At 42.3% G+C, this 19,286-nt stretch overlaps 1 protein-coding gene across 2 annotated transcripts in view; it reads left to right on the top strand.

Moving 5' to 3' along the window:
* Window positions 1–1,289: 1,289 nt before the first annotated feature.
* Window positions 1,290–19,286, top strand: part of TFB1M (transcription factor B1, mitochondrial) — a 36,743-nt gene continuing 18,746 nt past the window's right edge. For both annotated transcript variants that reach the window (XM_006757682.2, XM_015560027.1), the window contains exons 1-4: window positions 1,290–1,453; window positions 3,941–4,092; window positions 14,282–14,390; window positions 15,701–15,852. In XM_006757682.2, the coding sequence (XP_006757745.1) occupies window positions 1,321–1,453; window positions 3,941–4,092; window positions 14,282–14,390; window positions 15,701–15,852 (546 nt within the window). In that variant the 5' untranslated portion in view covers window positions 1,290–1,320. The remainder of the gene's footprint in view (window positions 1,454–3,940; window positions 4,093–14,281; window positions 14,391–15,700; window positions 15,853–19,286) is intronic.

Here is a 19,286-nt window from a genome sequence, read left to right as displayed (position 1 = left end):
GAATGTTGGCTCTGATTAGTATTATTATGTCCCTTCCCTTTCGTCCTTGGCTTTCCGGTTCTGCGAGTGGAGGCCGAATACTGGAAGCGTGAAGGGGCAATAAGAAAACTGGCGAAAGTAAACAAGGGGTGGCAACCAAGACTCAATGCAAAGCAGACTAATAGCAAGAGCAGCCATCATGCAAGTCGGAGCTTAGATCGGATCTGGGTCCCACAATTTTCTGATTTTGTACATTTCATTAAGTCATGACCTGCGTTTTTGTTTCCTCTGCTCTAAACTCAGGCTAGTAATTATTCTACTTACTTCAGTGTAAAAGTTCAGAAACAAATATTCACTGTACACAAAACACTTCCTAAAGTCTCACGTACTGAACAAGGAAGTTTTTCTCTTTGATGTATACATTTTTTTCCCCTGGTATATAGCTCTTTTTTTTAAATTGATTTAAGGTATTACATATGGGGCGGAAGAGCTGATTCTACTTCTCACCTAGCAAACCGTGCTGACCGCTTTTTAAACCCTCTGGGGGCATGCACCTGCTGGGTGATTATAGAAGCAACAGCCGCCCTGGATTGCAGGTTTACCATATGCCACGCGTTGCACGAGGTTCTGAGCGACCTCTTTCGTTTAGTGCTCACAATTCTAAGGCAGATATTCTGTCCACTTAACAGATGGAAAAACTAAGGCTGAGACAAGTTAGAAACCTGCCATCCGCCCTGTGGTGCAGAGGTCCTATAAACATCTAACCATAAGGCAGAGTTGTTGTCTTTTAATATGTTTTTCATTGATTTCAGAGAGGAAAAGGGGGAGAGAGAAAAACATCAATGATGAGAATCATCCATTGGCTGCCTCCTACACGCCCCGCTACTGGGGTCCTGGGGATCAAGTCCACAATCCCGTGCCCTTGACCAGAATCCAACGCGGGACCGACACGCTACCCACTGAGCCAAACCGGCTAGAGAGTTGTTAGCAACCAACAGTTTTATCTCTGAACACCAGCTTTCCGGCAACTATTAGGAACGTCCACCTACGTCCAGTCAGCCCATGCAGCTTGCTGAGCTCCACGAATCCTTGCATCCCCTCCGCGTCCCTGCCAACGCCCCGCCCACCCCGGAGAGGCGGAAAACAGCGAACCCCTACCTGCACCGCCTTTAGCTGCACACTGCGTCTGCGCGCTGAGAGCGCCCGGATTTCCTGTCCGCGCTCCAGTTCCGCCCGGATACTGCCGACCAATGAGATGAGCCCGGAGGCGGGCCTAAGTACTGCAGGCTCCTCCTCCGCCGGGAGCGTGCCGAGCCGCGGGGGAAGGTCCGCGTGAGGCACATGGCGGCCTCCGGGGCGATCGGCACTTTCCGTCTCCCGCCGTTGCCCACGATTCGAGAAATCATTAAGTTGTTCAAACTGCAAGCGGCGAAGCAGCTCTCCCAGAACTTCCTCCTGGACTTGAGGCTGACAGGTGGATGGCTGCCCCCGCCGAGGGGGCGCGGGGCGCGGGTGTCCGGGGTCAGGCCCAGGCGTACACGCGGCCCGCAGTCAGGCCCTTCCTCCACTTGCTGCTAAAAGACCCCGCGCCCCGCAGACGCGAGCAACGCGTTGTGGCCTCGGACCCCCGCGCTCGGGCGTTTGCGGGCTCTGCGGGCTGGCGGCCGACGCAGCCCCGAGGGGAGCAGGGGCGGTGCGGGCAGGCGGTGTGGGCGGTGGAAATCGGTTGTGTTGACACTGAAATGGGGCTGCACGTGCCGGCTAGGTTACCTTTCCGCGCGAAGTTACCCGAGTTTAGATTTGTGCAGGGTTAGTTTTTTTGTGGGTTGTTTTTTTTTTATCAGTAACTTGTCGCAAAAGAGTGTCAAACGTTTACTTGTTGCGTCTAAGAAGTCCCCGAGGGCGCAAGGACTCCTTGGGGAATGCATATCGAACAAACCTGCAGGTGCTAGAGCCGGAAGTCTAGTGAAAAGGGCCAGGTCTGCCCTCAAGGGGCTGAGGTTTTAGTAAGTTTATGTCCCGCTGCGCAGTGCAAGTCACCCATGCGAGGCGCACAGTTGGATGCGTTTTGCACGTGTGCACATTCGTTTAACCACCACCATTTCCTAGGGATGTTCCCTTCCAAAGGACGAGGCTGCAGGAACCTATGACACATGTGTCCGCTGATGTCACTGCCGGAGCACATTCCGTTTTTGAGGTTTTGATGTTCTATTTGGCTCCTCTTCAGAAGCCGAAAAGATCAGTGCATCCCACCCAAAAAGTTCATTTTCAGTTCAATCAAGTACCGTCCACAAAGCACAACTATGGAGTTCTAATTCTTGGGCTTGGAGCCTTTATTCTGCCACAAGTAAATAGGACTTGGGGTAAAATAGCTTAATTCTGCTTCAGTTTTTTAATCCGTTGATTGAAGGAAGGTCCTACAATAAATAAGACCCATCGCTACAGTTGTTTGGTTCTGGCAGTAACAAGCATCAGCCTTTTCTGCCAGTTATTAGCCACATTCTCGGTATGAAGCACCCTTCTCAGGACCGAAACTGTAGGTCTTTATTATTTTTAAAAGATTTCTTCATTTGTATTTTCTCTTTGAGCCTTTTATTCTCCCCCGGGAGTAAATTCCAGAATCTCGATACTCTTCTATGGGAACCAAAATGAAGGGACATTAAGGTGCTTGCCTGAGGTGAGAGGCTCAGTGTGAGCAGAGAAGACTGAACCCAGGCCTAGTGACTCGCCCGTGCCCCTGTGACGGCATTTGTACTTGAAGAAGGCACTGCCCTGCTCCACTTTTAAGAGTGAGAATATTAATTCACTCCATCATGCCTGTGCTCAATGTATCGCCCCTGTTCCCTCTGGGAGGCAGTGGTCCCTACCGAGCCAGGATCGGCTTTGGAATTTACACCTGGGCTGGAGCCCCCTGCTCTTCCGGGTGGTTTCTAGATGACCTTGTTCAGATACAACAGGCGAGGGAGATGAAAAGCGCAGAGGAGTTGAAGTGGGACAGTGAGGATTTGTCGTGAGAAAGCATAGAAGCACCTGTGCCAGACAGACGGCCAGCGGGTGCTGAGCCCCCCCTGCACCTGTAATAGACAAAGCTATTGTGCGATGGATGAGAGCCTTTCTCGCTCTAAGCCTACAGAGGTCAGTTCTCAATAACAGCCGCAAAAATGGGACCAGACAGTGTCCGGGAGCACTGCCAGGAAGTGCTGGTTGCTTTCAGTGACTGCATTGCCGACACTGCCAGGCGGCCCACTTGCTTGGGTTTTAGTAGCTCAGTCAGTAAGAGCAGCCCTTGTGATTCAGAGTGATACTTGGTTGCATTGAATCCACAGTAATCTGCTCTTCCATGATTTCTTAAGGTCGGCTAACCTTAAGAAGTAGATTAATATTTTAAAATGTTAACTTTTCCATATCAGCTTGAATGTTGGCAAAGCATAAACACCTCCACTGCTAAATTTACCTTCTAACTGAAAACGACCAAGAACCCCAATTTCTGCAAGTCTTATGATCTAGGAACTTGTTGCCAGTGCCCTCTTGTCCAGCAACCAGAGATCAGGAGGTAAAAATGGAGACTGCCAGCACTTTTTGCTTCTGGATCTTAAAATAGCAACATTGAAAATTCTGAATGTGAAACTAGTGTTGTCCATTCAAATGTCCGATGACCAACAAGTGTTAAGCGGTACATGCTGAACCAGCCCGTCCTTCTAGGAAATGATTGCTCTGGAGGAGGAACACGGTAATCCTGTTCTTTGTTAAAGGACTGGTACTTTTCAACTGTGATGAGATAGAATGATGAATGGCCACTATGTGTGGGTTGAGGTTGAGAGTTAAATAATTGGCATTAATATTGTATAAAAAGGATTCGTTGGTGAAGTAGTCCTGATAAGAATTTGTATTGATTATTTTTTTAATGCCATACATTCAGATTTGCCAAGATAATCAAGGTAACAAACTTTCTGTTCTCCAGATAAAATTGTGAGGAAAGCTGGCAGTCTGACAGATGCGTATGTGTACGAAGTAGGCCCCGGGCCAGGGGGAATCACCAGATCCATTCTCAATGCCGGCATCGCTGAGCTTCTGGTGGTGGAGAAGGACAGTCGCTTCCTTCCTGGACTGCAGGTGAGATACGTAGTCTCTTTCTAAAAACCCAATTGAAATCTTTAGGCCAAGACTTAAGCCCCACCGTCCCGAGGATTCGATCGGTTACAGTCCCCAGGCTCCATCCCAGAGTTTGTATCCGTTGTTCGGAGGCCGAGAAGGCTGCATTTCTAACGCATCCTCACGTGGTCCATTGACCAGGATCGAATGAACCTGCTATTATTAAAACACGAAACAAACTTCTCTGTCACCTTTTTAAAAATCTGATATCTGCGGGCGTTACGGCCCATCCCTGGAAAAATAAATACGGATAAGTAATGGTAAAAATGACTCAGCATGACTTCTGAGAGCTTCATTTAGTTCAGAAAATTATTCCTACAAGCAGAAGATGGAGAAGACATTGGCTTAACTGAGAGACTAATAGTTACGCTTAGGCATTCATAGAAGAGCATTTGTAAAGTGAAGGTATGGAGTAGTACCACTTTGTGAATAGATTCAAGATGAGGTGTGAATGAAGTGATACGTGCATCTTCAAAACAGTTGGTACTGTGATTGCATGAATTACTTAAAGGAACTGGGCACTTTTCAGCTAGACAAGAGAAGCCTTGAGTGAGGGAATTCAAAGCTGCCTATCAAGGTTGGCAGGGAGAGGATAAACTTGTTTTGATCTTTTCAAGGAAAGAATTAAAACAAATAGGTGGGAAGTGAAGAAAGCAGGTGCAGATTTAAAATTAAAAGGGACAGCCCGGGCCAGATACCTCGGTTGGAGCATTGTCCCGTGTACCAAAAAAGGTCGCAGGTTCAATTCCTGCTCAGGGCACATACCTAGGTTGTATATTCCATCCCTGGTCAGGTATTTTCTCTCTCCCTCTCCCTGGCCCCCTCCTGCATCTCTCTGTCCCTTCCTATCTCTCTAAAAATCAGTAGAGACATATTCTCAGGTGAGAATTAAAAAAAATAGTAAGAAGAAGGGACATACATTTTAAAAACGTTGACAAACAGTGATCTTTTTTAAAAAATATTTTTTACAGAGAGGAAGGGAGAGGGATAGAGAGTTAGAAACATCGATGAGAAAGAAACATCAATCAGCTGCCTCCTGCACACCGCAACTGGGGATGTGCCTGAAACCAAGGTACATGGAATGGAACCTGGGACCCTTCAGTCCGCAGGCTGACGCTCTATCCAATGAGCCAATCATGTTAGGGCTAGTGATCAGGACACTTAATGACTGAAGGGCCTTTGATTCCCCCAAACTAAAACTTTAAAGAGCCTTTAGCAATTTATTAAAGGTGAGTCCAATAGAATAGTCAAATTATCTGCATGATTATTTTCATACCAGTGGAACAGTTGGTTTTAAATTAGCGCACTCTGATACTTCTGTGTATGTGTATCGGTGGGAAAATATTTAATTTCTGCCAGAACACTCTGAGAAAATTTATTTGAAAATCTAGGGCTGTATTTGCATGCATCTGATTTTTAAAAGAAACTTGGTGATTTTTTTTCTTACTGTTTTGCTATATCCCAATGTTTACTTGGATCTAATTTTGCCAGTCTTTATTGACAGAATTGGTTTCAGACTTATAAGTTTATTTGTGAATATTATGTGGTACATACTCCTTGATCAGATGTGGAATTTAATATTGAATTTTTGCTTTGAGCTGCTTTCTTATTTTAAGAACTGTATCTCAATTGGAAGTAGAAGTGGGGATATTATTTTGGGTGAGATCATAAGATGAGAAAAAGAAACTGAACAGCACTACATAATTCTCTCAGGCTTAACCATTTAGCCCTTTTTGGACATAGGGAATACTCCTCTGATATTTGGCTCTTAAAGAGACTTCTTAACCCTCAATCTCACCCAATATTACATGCAGTTCTTTCTCATTGGGCAGGGAGGTGAATCACATTTCTGTCCGTCCCCATCTTAATTCACATATTCTCTCCGATTTCAACTAAAGATCTTCGAAGACAGGCTTTAAAAAACAACTGCACCCTTTTTATCTCAGCTGTGCTCCCCACAAGTCCCCGCACTCCTAACCCACCTTGCTTTATTGTCTCATTAGCTTTGCCGTCATCTGACATTATCTCTGTGTTCTTAAGTGTTTGTTGTTTCTTGCTGCATCTCTACCATATGTGAGTGAGTGCCCGGCACATAGCAGGTGCTCAGTAATGCCTCACTCAGGAAATAAAAAGGTTGACTATCTGTGTATATATCCGATTAACTGACTAAGTGTGTCATTTAACAGTGAAAGTGAATAATTGTGTAGCATTCATTATCAAAAAGTTTTGTGCCCTTTTTCTAAATATAAGTAGGTTAATTTCAAGGTAAATTACTTTGCAAAAAATGTATATTTGACTTACATGTTGCTGTAGAAGAAGCATGATTCTTGGTACCCTGTGTGCAGGAAGGGAGTTTGCCTTAAAAAGAAATGTTGGATACTAAAATATCAAATAGACTTCTTTTTCCTGTAAAGAATGTTTCAATATGTAAAACCACTTTCCTTTAGAAGTACTAAATTAATCATAAAACCGAGTACAGGCAGGAGGAGAGCGATCTATTTTAAGGATTCCATTTTAGTGACTTCTAAGCTAATAGAATTACTTTTTAAAGAAATTGTAATAATTTATAAAATGTCTTCTAGTTGAAAGTATGTCATTTGTAGCTTAATTCAATTCTTATAATATTATCAAGAGGCAGCTTAGAGGAAAGAACATGGTGATTATGTAGGTCTCAGTATCCACATGTTGTAAAGGAGGAAAACATCTCTAATCTGTGAAAGCATTATAGGACAGTTTTATGGTGAAGAACTCAGACTCGCGTGTCAGACTCTCTGGGTTCAACTTCAGGCTCTACCATTTACTAGTTGTGTGACCTTGGTGGGTACCTATCTCTCTGTCACTTTGCCCATAGGATTGTTGTGAGAATTAAATGAATACTTCATATTTCGTAAGCAATTAGCGCAAATTTTCATATAATTAATCAATTAAATGATTAACCTCATGCTTTATACACCCCTGTTAATTAAGGATTGATCAGGAGGTGCTGATCTGGAAAGAGGTATAGGAGAAAAGTCATGTTATTTCTTTGGACTAAAAAGATCCTCAGTGCTGTGTAAACAGTGGGGCTTAGAATTTCTCCTACATTTTCTTCCAGGTTATTATATAGCTACAGCGCTTTGTTTGGTATTTTATTGCTTTATTGAAGGTGTGTGGTATATGTCTTGACATATCCCAGTGTATCTTTAAGTGTTAGCATACAAACCTACAGTAGTCTACTTGCTTCTCTCCTTTGAATGCTCATTGTCATACTTCCCCATATGTTACACAGTTCACCATACAATGTGATTTTTCTTTCAAAAGTCAATTCTGGTTAAAGAGATTACTATTCTGTGTGTATTTCCATCTAGTATCATTTCCCTATTACTAGAAAGATTTTCTTTAGTATTTCATATAGTGTAAATCTGTTTGAAATATATCTTTCAGCATTTATATGTCTGAAAAGTGTTTTGTTTTGTCTTCATTTTTTGAAACACATCCTGGCAGCATCTGTTCACTACTCGTAAGGTTTTGTTCCCCTGTCTTCATATGTTGCTTCTAACAAGAAATCTGTCATCTTTATCTTTGCTCCTCTGACTTTTTTCCTCTGGCCTTTATATTTTTCTCTTTATCTCGGTTTTGAGCAGTTTCATCATGATGTGCCTTGGTGTCATTTTCTTCATGTTTCTTGTTCGTGGGGTTCGTTGAGCTTCTTGGATCTGCAGGTTTTCCTGTGCTCTGATGTCCAATGTCTGCATATTGTTGTTTCAAGTGTTTTGGTTTATTTAAGGCAAAAGAGTGTGTCTGCTCCCTTACAGCCCCTCTTGTCCAGGGTAAGCAGCTCCTTTAAATTAAAGGCTTATTTTGTGGAATTCTGGAAATAGGAAGGCAGTGGTCATTGTTCGTATTATCTCTGGGTTTTATAACAGGTAAACCGAGTGATTATTTCTACTCGATAGACAAAGTGGAAAGTTCACAGAATGGAGACTCAAATAGGCTGGTGTTCAGATCTCAGGTGTATCACTAGCTTTGTGACCTCGAGCTTATTGTTGAACCTTTTTTAGCTTCAGCTTTTTCATCTGGGAATAATAGTTACCTTGGGTGGTTAATGCAAAAATAGACAGGAATTTATGTAAAGAGCCTGGTATATATTGCAGTAGCCAATCAGTGGTTGCTGTTATAATTACTCCCCTTCTCGTCATCTTATACAGGGACATAAAATATAATATAGTCATCCCGGCAGAAGGAGCTGTTTTTAATCAGAAATGATAAAATGTTGAAATTCTTTTATCCCTAGCAAACTTTTAAAAGGGAAGACTGCTTGACGTTCTGCTATGCAATGATTATATATTTTGTACATGTAACTTACTGTACTATGTAGCTATAACCATATTAATCATAACGTAGACAAAAACAACAAGTAAACAAAAGATAGCTTACAGCAGAGTGATTTCCTGGTCCACTGCGCCTCAGGTTAAAGGTATAGAGGTCAGTGCTCGAAGCAGACCCTCTGACAGCAGCAAGAAGTAACAGTTATTACTGTGGCAGAACAGCTATAAAAAGCAAATATAAAAACGGGGGGGAAAGCACAGTCATAAGGGTCATAACCATTGAGGCCATTACTCTACAGGCAGAAATGAAGAAGCCATCAAGAAAAGGGTGAAACTGGGTTCATTGTACTTGCCTTAAAGAAGAGAATTGTGCAATACAGTTTATAAAGATTTCCATATATGTCTTTTAAAAAAATATTAACACTTAAAGGAGTAAACGTTCGTTGAATAGAAAATGTAGTAAGTCAAACATCTAATTCCTTCATGAGGCTGAGTAAATGAGTTTCTACTATATGTATTCTGGTCCTGTTTAAAAAGCAAAGCAAGCTGACCTTTGGAAATCATGCTGTAATCTTCACCCTCAAAAAGTCTATTGTAACGTCTTGAATTTGTTTTTAAATGACGTTTGTCTTTTCTATGTATTCTATATAAGAATAAACATTGTATTTTCTCCTGTCATATCCTCTATTGTAGTTTTTTTTTGTTCTCATATAGTTTGCCTGACAGCCCTTACTTCACAGCATGGGCATTCTCACTGTGTCAGGAACAAGGCCATGGTCCTGCGCTGTGTGACCAGTGCTTAGCCCACTGGACAGTGCTGGCTGCCAGAGGCCCCTCACCGAGAGAGGGTGGCATAAAACGTGCAAGATGGCTATTTGATACAGTTTTTTATTCTCAAGGAATTTATCATCGTGCGCAAGTTCCAAGAATTACATAGATTCTTTCATCATCAAATTAGATCACCAACTAAGTACCTTGGTGGGCCATAGCCACTCGCTGCAGGAAGTGTGCACAAGACCTTGGCTCGTTAGAGGAGAGGTTTTTAGTGGCCACATGCAGAATACTTCTGCCTTTGTTTTCTCCTTTTAGAAAAGGCACTCTCCATTATGTGTGCCATGTACCCCTTACAAAAGCTAACACCAGGAAAACCATTTTCTCTCTTGGAGACTTGGTATAATTACTTCCCTAGAGAGTCAGAATTCTTTAATTCAGTAAGTTGGTCATGAGAGCTAACATCTCTAGGATTTAAAGAGTCCTTTCACTCTAAGCCAAGCATGTCAAATTTGCGGCCTGTTGTGCAGCCCACAACAAATATTTTTGCGGCCCAGCCAATATAACAGTATATAAGAAATGTTTTAATAAAAATTGTAACTTAATTTTTACAATATCCTGTTATACATAACTAGAAGTCGGTGCACTGGAGGGGAGTTGGAAGGGGAGGGTCCCTCAGCCCAGCCTGCACCCTCTCGCAGTCCGAGAGTTGGGGATATCCTACTGATGGCCTAAGCTGCTATCTGGCCTCCCTCTGCAGGAGGCAACTGGTCGGGCGACCAGGGGATGGTGCTGGCCCCTCCCATCACCCCTCTTGTGCCGCTGGTTGCTGCCCCTCCACCCCCATCGCCATTCCCTCCCTCTGGCCCCTGGCACACTCCTTGGCTGGCCTGGCGCCACCTGATTGCCAGCCCGTCCCCCTGTCTCCACCCCCCTCCCCCCTCCGCCTACTGGTCATTCTGCCGTTCAATTTGCATATTATACTTTTATTATATAGCATTATTAATAACAACAACGTTCCCTAATGACTGATTATTATAATTGTGCTGCATTCATTTCCCTTACACGCCTTATGCACAGGTGCACCATTACTCTCCACTAATACTAGCAGCAAATATTTTAGCAACCAAATGCCATGTTATTAGTCTTGGACTGACTTGTTTGGTGTGCACAAACAGGAAATATTTCATTTTTGGAGAACAAGAAAAATAGGTTTACTTGCATTATGCTTATTAATTTGTGCAGTTGTTCAGTGTCTGGTAAGTTAATGTTCAAGAAAAAAATATTTTTATTAAAATGTTATTTTATGTTAACGATTCCTCATTTATTTCAGCCCTTTATATTCAGCATTGTCCTTATTGAAATAAACCTACACGTTTCTATGAAAATTGAAGCTTTTGGGGTTGTTTTGCAGCCCACATAAACTTAAACTTGCTTATTTGGCCCATGTTAGCTTTGTGACATGCTTGCTCCAAGCTTACTTCTCACTGGAAGAATTTAGGATTGAAAACTAGAGAGAACAGTTTGAGAATGTCTGTAAAGGTACTCATTTGTCTGGAAGCAAGTGCCTGCACTCAGTCCGCTGTGCCTGGAGCGTAGGCAGAGGTAGTACCTCTGCAGTTCTGAGGTGTAAGGCACCAGTGTGGTTCTTGAGGGGCTATAACTGATCTTTCCCACTCCTCCGTCATTCCCAAATATTATGATAATGAAACAGTCTTCTCTCTAAGTGGTTAGTTAGAAAGTCTGTCATTGCTGACTGTCATCAGGTGTGTGCCAAGCTATTGTCTAGAGCAGAGGTCAGCAAACTGCGGCCCCTTGAGTGTGGCTCTTCCACGAAATACCACATGCGGGCGAGCACGTACAGTGCGATTGAAACTTTGCGGCCACACTCAAGGGGCCAAAGAGCCGCATGTGGCTCGCGAGCCGCAGTTTGCCAACCACTGGTCTAGAGTCATGCCATTTCAGTTTGCGAGCTTTCTCCCCCATAGACCCTTCACATAAAGCTGTGAACGCCAGCATTCATCCCTTCTGCAATAGGGAGTGAGCAAGAGGAAGAGCAGGCTACCAACTAGTCATGGGGGAGGTAGACCTTGCGAAGAATGGAAGGGTTTGGTTTGTCATTGAAGGAGACTTCAGCCTGAAGGGAAATCAAAACATACCTGATAGAATGCAACATTGAACCTAGGAAAGGAAGGTAAACATGTTACGTCAGCTTCCTGGTATGCAGCTGAGTGTGTCAGTGTGGAAAAATGAACATTTCAAACATGGTTGAGTTATCAGAGCATGTAAATTAATGCCAAGGAGCCTAGTTTGCATTGTTTTGTCTGAGTCTTAATTACTAATTACTTAACTACTTTCTATATATTGACGTTGTGAAACATAGGTTTTTAGTTCTGCCTCTTTGTTTTTGGTAAGCTAATTTGTTTTGTTTTAATTATGTGAAGCATAATTATAGAAAAATTCTAATGTTCTTCACTGACAGTAAATGCTATCATTAAATACACAGTTTTTGTCAGTGAGAGCCTATTCCATAGAGAGCTACCTCCTTTTTTATTTATAGTATATTGAGGTTGTTACGTTTTCTAAGATTTAGTGTCTGGTAATCATCAAACTAAATTTTAACAAATTGTGGTGATTTATAATCCATATATATTTTAATATCAGAGGTGCACATCATTTTTGCTGAAGTGCCATGGCTAAATATATTAAACTAGTTGATTCCCAAACTTTAATGTTTAGCTTCTTACCAATATAGGCAATTCAACTCTATTTCTGAAACATTACTTGTGTGATTCTGTCTGTTATCAGTGAAATAAGTCTTTGCCAGCGAATTGACCTTACAGATTTATGGAATCCCAAATCTCACAGGCTAGGCAAGGAAGTTTCCAGTGTCACAAAAAAATGGGAATGCCATCTGGTCACCCACTTATCAAGTACCTCAGAAGTACTCACTCTGTGCTGTTGTAGCTGCCGGAGACCTTGCGGTAGATAAGCAACGGGTGCACCCTAGCTGGTTGGCTCCGTGGATAGAGCATCGGCCTTTGCACTGGAGGGTCCCGGGCTCCATTCCAGTCAAGGGCACATGATCTCTATTCGGGGGCGTGCAGGAGGCAGCTGATCAGTGATTCTCTGTCATCATTGATGTTTCTGTCTCGCTCTCTCCCTTCTTCTCTGAAATCAATAAAAATATATTTTTTAAAAAAAAGAAAGAAAGAAACAGGTGCTGCCCTTCCGGAGCATGCATTGCTACAGGGGAAGAACCTGCAGACACACAATTGTGATACAGGTGATCTAAGCTACAGAGAAGCATGTGCAAGGCACAATGTTGGCCCAGATGTGGTCCGCGCCTTCTCAATGGCTTCGGTGATGCTTCTTTTGTCCTTCCTGTCAGTTGCCTGGGTTAGGCAAGGAGAGAGTTAGGAGAAAATTAGCTTGGCTTGAGCTAGAGAAGCAAGACCAAGGGTGCTCAAGGCCAGTTCCCTAAATTGGGGCTGAGGTTCTCTGAGCTCCGAGCTGAGACTTAATGTGGAAGAGGGTCACCTCTTCCTTCGTAATCCATTGAGCGATGCTTGTTCTCATTGACTGTGTTCATTCCTGCATTTTAAACTTCGTAAGCACAGGGGCTGCATCTGGTTTTATTTACCAAGAACTTTAAGAATCAAGTTTTGTGTTGGATACAGAGGCACTTAACGTGATACGAACTTACAGGTGGCTTAGCTGTAAGGCAGCAAAATCTCAGACATCTCTCATAGCAATAGTTTGCCAATATATTTTCTAGGACAAAGGAAACTAAGGAGGAAATAAACAAATGGGACTACATCAAAATAAAAAGCTTCTGCACAGCAAAAGAAACCATCAACAAAATAACAAGAGAGCCCACTGCATGGGAGAACATACTTGCCAATGATACATCCAATAAGGGGTTACCCTCCAAAATTTACAGGGAACTCATACAACTTAACAAAAAAAGACAAAAATCCAATCAAAAACTGGGCAAAGGACCTAAATAGACAATTCTCCAAAATGGACATACAGAAAGCCAAGAAACATGAATACATGCTCTAAGTCATTAATCAGCCTAGAGATGCAAATCAAAATGACAATGAGGTACCACCTCATACCTGTCAGAATGGCTACCATCAACAAATCAACAAGTGCTGGCAAGGATGTGTTATAGGCTGCTGGTGGGAATGCAGACTAGTGCAGCCACTGTGGAAAACAGTATAGAGTTTCCTCAAAAAATTAATGTGACACGGCACCAGAGTTAAGTTAGGGTTTTTCAAAATGCTGTCACGCCAAGCTCAAAGGTTCGCCATCACTGATCTACACAGTGGAATACTGTGCAGCTGTAAAAAAGAAAGAACACTTGCCATTTGCAACAGCATGGAGGGACCTGGGGAGTTTTATGCTAAGTGAAATAAGCCAGTCAGAGAAAGACAAGTATCACATGATCTCACTCATATGTGGAATCTAGTGAACAGAATAGATCAAGAGACATAGAAGCATGGAACAGACTGTCGAATTTCAGAGAGAAGGCAGGGGAGGGTGGGTGAGTGGAAGGAGATCAACCAAAGAACTTGTATGCATTATGCATTATGCATAACCCATGGACACAGACAATATGGTGGTGAAGGCCTGGGGTGAGAGGTGGGGCTGGGCTAGAGGAGGTCAGTGGGGGAGTAAAAGGAACATATGTAATACTTTCAACAATAAAGATTTTTTAAAAATATATAACAAATGCTTTCTAATTTAAAAACTTACAGATAGGAGTTGAGTTTTTGCTAAATCTATACAGAAATACAAGTCATTCTGAGGGTCAAAATTTCGTTAATATATGTTAAATGGTAAGCTGTTTTTATACTTAAATCTGTTGCCGTCCCGTCATTCATATGTTAAAAGTGAAATGCCACTGGAGTTTATTGCGGTTGATACTAGGAACTTGAGTTCATTAACAGTCACGCTTAGTCTTTGGCTTTCAGATCGATTTAATAATGCATAGATTTGAAGTAAAAAAAATAGTTTCAGTATTTGACAAAGTGTATGAGCTCCTTTTATTGACCTTTCTGAACTAGATGCTTTCTGATGCAGCACCGGGGAAACTGAGGATTGTCCATGGAGATGTGTTGACATTTAAGGTCGAAAGGGCTTTTCCAGAAAGTCTTAAACGACAGTGGGAGGATGGTAAGTGACTTTGGATTGTTTTTCTTTTTGTTGTTCTTGTTGTTACTTATGGTAGAAATACTTACATTATTATTATATATTACAAATGTTATTATATACTTATATTAAAAATTATCCAAACACAATTAATAGGTGATATGTATTATAATTTATTCTGCTTTTCTACTTTCTTCCAAAATATAAAATCTATTACTTTCTTAATTCTTATTTATTTGTCCCATTTTTCAGATGTTTTGGGTTCTATTTAAATAAACTTGCCATATTTGTGATAGCACATGAGATGGACTATAAGGTGTTACTTTTTCCAAATGGTAAAAAAGAAAGGGTTTCAGTGAACCCAGCCTTTCTTTTACCTTCGTTCCTATTGTGTTCAGCCTCAGTGACCAACCAAGGCACTCCTCATTCACGGCACTGTTTATTGAGAACCTCTGTGTTCCAGCGCTTCTGTTTTTTGCCTTTAAAACCCCGTAGAACACAGGAAGGGTCGATTTTGGTGTCCCCCTCCCCCCCATCTAGCTGCCACCATGTGTCTGGCCTCCGCGGCCAGGCTCCTGCAGTAATTGGTGCTGGCCCTCTCCACCTTCCGACGCCCCCTGCTCTTCTCAGCACCTGCCTGCACCTGCCCCACCGCAGCGACCTCCCCAGTGTCCCCCGCCTGTGACAGTTCTCCTGGTTCCTCTGTTACTGACTCTCTTCTGGAAGGTGGCTGCTCCTGCCTTCCCTGAAGCCATGCCCTCTGATTCTCCTTTGCATTACTGTGAGCTGTCTCTACCTCCTTTGCTGATGGTTATTTTTTCTCCCTCCTCTCACCTCTTTCTGAGCTCTTTCTCCTCGGGCGTCTCCTGCTACAGATCCGTCCGGATGACTCCTCCCTGGAGGCCACCTGCATGTCGCAGGCACTTGCAGGCTGTGTCTGCTTCCCGGCACCCGACCCTCCGCAGGTTCCTCGGGCCCACAGGCACCTTGACCTCTTCATGTCCAAAGCAGATTCTTTTTCCTCACAGCAGTTCTTATTGCATCTTTTTCTGAAGCCAAAAATCTGAGGACTTTCACTGACTGACTGAATGCGAATTAGGTAGAATTTTTTTCCTTAATAATTCAAAGCTGACTGTGGGGGCAAAAAACAAAAAAACAAACAAAAAAACCATGGCTTTTGAAGAATAAATGGTGTGGAATATACTCAACCATAATTTTTCATATATTTTTATTTGATGCTATTACTATTTAGTTTGACTTTTATGCTTAATTAAAATTATATTCAAACTATATTGATGAAATCATTTCAAGTTGGTTTTTCTCCTGCCAACCAGATCCTCCAAATGTACATATTATTGGAAATCTGCCTTTTAATGTGTCAACTCCACTCATAATCAAGTGGCTTGAAAATGTTTCTCAGAGAGAGGGGCCTTTTGCTTACGGCAGAACCCAGATGACGTTGACTTTCCAAAAGGAAGTGGCGGAGGTAAGTTTTAATTTTTTTCTGGCTATTTTACCATGTGATCAAATTCCGAGACAAAATAGTTCTGCATTTGTATGTCAGACTGTGTTTTCTAAAGCTGATACTCCATTACACACACACACACACACAGAAAAACCCTACAACAGCGCAACCAAAAGTTAAGCATGTGGTGGCGGCGGAAGGTGTCACTGCTGTCAGCTCTCCGTGCAGAGTAGGAATGACATGCTGCCTGCTGAGAAGGCGGTGTGGTGAGTACAGGAAACAGCCCCCGCTCAGCTAAAGAAAGGCGGAACCTGTGCGATGCGGTGATGCACTAACACATAGGGGTTGGCATGTGACGTGTTATCACTGATTTGTTGACCTGAATAGGATGACAGCTGAAGAAGGTTATAATCAACATGGAGCTGAGAAAGGGAAGAGGGTCGGTGGCTCACTATTTAGTATGTAGACTTTCACTTAACCCCCCACCTTGGCCATGCCTGCATGCCCACAGCAGTTGTGTTCCAAGTTCACCCTCTAGAAAGTAAACCTTTCTAGAGGGGATATGCAGACTGTCCATATTTTTAAAAAACTGTCTTCTGACATATAAATACAAAAGAGTATTTCATGTATATGTATGGCTTAACAAAAAGAACACCTGAGTCCCCATCGCCCAAGTCAGCTTAGTAATGAAGTTGCCAACATCTTTGACACTCTCTTCGATGCCTCATTCTGACTTTACCTCCTGTCTTTCAACTACTGCAAAGGTAGTCAATACTGTGGATTTGGGACTTATTATTCTCTGCAAGTTTATCCCATGTATCCTCTTTACCCTGATTCATTCATATTACTGTTATATAGTATCTACACTAATAAAAGAGAAACATGCAAATTGGTGCCACTCTGCTACGCCCACCAGCCAATCAGATGAGTATGCAAATTAACCCAACAAAGATGGTGGTTAATTTGCATGTGCAGGCATGGAGCGAAGACAGAAGGCTCCAGCCAGACTGAAGACTGAAGAGACTTGGCTTCTCCACTGTGGCCGCACCAAAGGCCTGGGTCCTGGGTGCCAGAGGAAACCCGGTGCCGGCAGCCGGGGGAAGGAAGGCCTATTGCACGAATCTTCATGCAACGGGCTTTTAGTATTATATATACTACTACGACTGTGTCGTAATTTACCTGTCCATTCTCCTGTTTGGAGACCCTGTATAGTTTCAGTATTTTGTTATTACGAGCAAAACTGTCATGAACATCCCTATATATATATGTCAGGCAGAGCACATAGCACATAGAAATGCTGGATTGGAAGGTCTGCAAATTCTCATTCTTGCTAGATAATGCTAAGTTGTTCTCAAAAGTCACTGAGCCTATTTGTATTCCCACTGGTTCATTTGCTCTATATCCTTGCCAGTACATGCTTTTGCCTAATTTGAACTTTTTTGGTTATTCTGGGGGAATGGTGTGTCATTGTGGTTTATTCTGTCTTTGCTGGTTTTTAATGATTTTTACATGTTTATTGGCCTTCTGGGTGAGCTCTTTTTTGTGAAGTACATGCCTTTTACTGAGTTTTCTGTCGGGTTGCTTGTCTTTTTCTCATTGATTTGGAGGAGTTCTAACATATTCCCCTTACTAGTGCTTTATTAGTTAAATATGTTGCAGATCTCCTTCACTGTGGCATGTTATTTTCTTTTTACAGTGTCTTGAAGGACTGACATTCATAACTTTAAGTTTATGGTTAGTGCTGTTTGTGTCTTGTTGAAGAAATTTTATAGCCTGAAGTCATGAAGATATTTGCCTTGTTATCTTCTAGAAGCTTTGGGGTTGATGGTTGTGGATGGTTGAAATAGAAAGTAATTTTAGTTCTGTTATCCTATGAGCCCAGTGAACCTAGCACCGTTTACTGAAAAGTCTGCCCTCACTGACCTTTAACCTGTGGCATAATGACAGAAGCCTGTGTAGGCACTGGTCTGATTGGAGCCACAGAAGAAAGGTGGTGTGAAATCTAGGGATGGAAGGTCCAATACTAGAGAGGAGGGAATCTTCAGTCCACATCACAGCAGATCAGAAATTTCATAAAGTATCTATCATGTTTGCATATAATGAACATTGGGGAGACTTTAGTATTGAATTAGTGATGAATAAACAAGACACTAAATACAGTAGAGATTGAAGCAAATAAAATATATCATTATTGAAAAGAGAAGTAAAAAATATTTAGAAATATATTGTTGTTTATATAACATCTCAAAACGTAGTTAAGTTCCAGGGATCACGTGGAGAAATTGACCTGTAAGAATGGGTAAGACATTTTGGAAAAGAAGAGTGCTGAGAGACTTGCCTATGGAGTGTCACAATGTCTGTGAGACTCTGATAATCATAATAATCAAAGCACCAGCATGAGACAGACCAAGGTGAGGTTAGAGGGCCCAGAATCAGGCAGCTCAGTATAGGATAACAATCAGATTATACATCAGCAGAGAGAGACATAATTTAGCAAATGAATGTGTATTTGGTTAACTCTTAGGAAAAATATTAGTAATTTGCCATATGTAAAAAATTAATTCCAATTGCTGTGCCTTCAAATTCACCACACATCAGCCATTAATCTGAGGCTCAGTCCCACTTCTAAGTCAGGACCTTTCTGAGAAATCTGCCCAGTGCCCTTCAGATTCAAGGCCTCTCCACTTAAGCTGTTGGGGATGCAAACTATTTCCAGTGCTTTGTGAATTCCTTTAGTCCTGCTTTCCGATGGTGTTTTCTCCAGCCTCCCACCTTGAGGAGTTAGTTACCCTCAAGCTCTCACAGATCTGTGCTCAGCCTAAGACTTGAAGAGCATTATCTCAGGAGCTCTCCCTCACTTCCTTCCTCTCTCTCTCCCAGTTCTCCACCCTGTGTGTGTTCCCGGACCTCCAGCCTCTGTCTGCTCATGTCACGGAGATCTCTGGGCTCTGTGTGTTCCTCCTCCCCGTGCTGCAGCCCGAGAATGGCCGAGACTGAGAGACTTTGCCTTAGAGTATTTGGCCATAATTTAAGAAATGCTTTAGAAGTATGGGAAACGCTGGTCCTCTGACTGATTTTGACATTTTGCAAGTCAGAGTTTCAGTGGGAGAATATAATAGCATCATTTTCTTATATGCCCTCTCTTTGCTCTTGACAAATTTGTATTTTGAAAATTTGTATTTTACCCCAGAAAGCACTTTTAAACATTTGCTTGGCTTGACTTGGTGAGTTACAAAACAAATGAGCATGTCCTCTTCTTTCTCTTTAAGACTGCAAGGTCTGAATGTATGAATTCAGCCCACACACATTAAGGGACATTTAGACACTATAAAACACAGCTCGTAAAATAGAATCAGACTCTGTAGCAATAGATGATACCTTTACAAATCTCACCTAACCTCGTTTTATAGATGATGAAACCGAAGCTCCAAGCCATTTAATGTTTTCCGAAAGGT

The sequence above is a fragment of the Myotis davidii genome, unplaced genomic scaffold (genome assembly GCF_000327345.1).
Source record: "Myotis davidii unplaced genomic scaffold, ASM32734v1 scaffold1494, whole genome shotgun sequence".
NCBI lineage: Eukaryota > Metazoa > Chordata > Mammalia > Chiroptera > Vespertilionidae > Myotis > Myotis davidii.
Note: the sequence above shows the minus strand (reverse complement) of the source record. Positions and strands in the feature narration are given on the sequence as shown.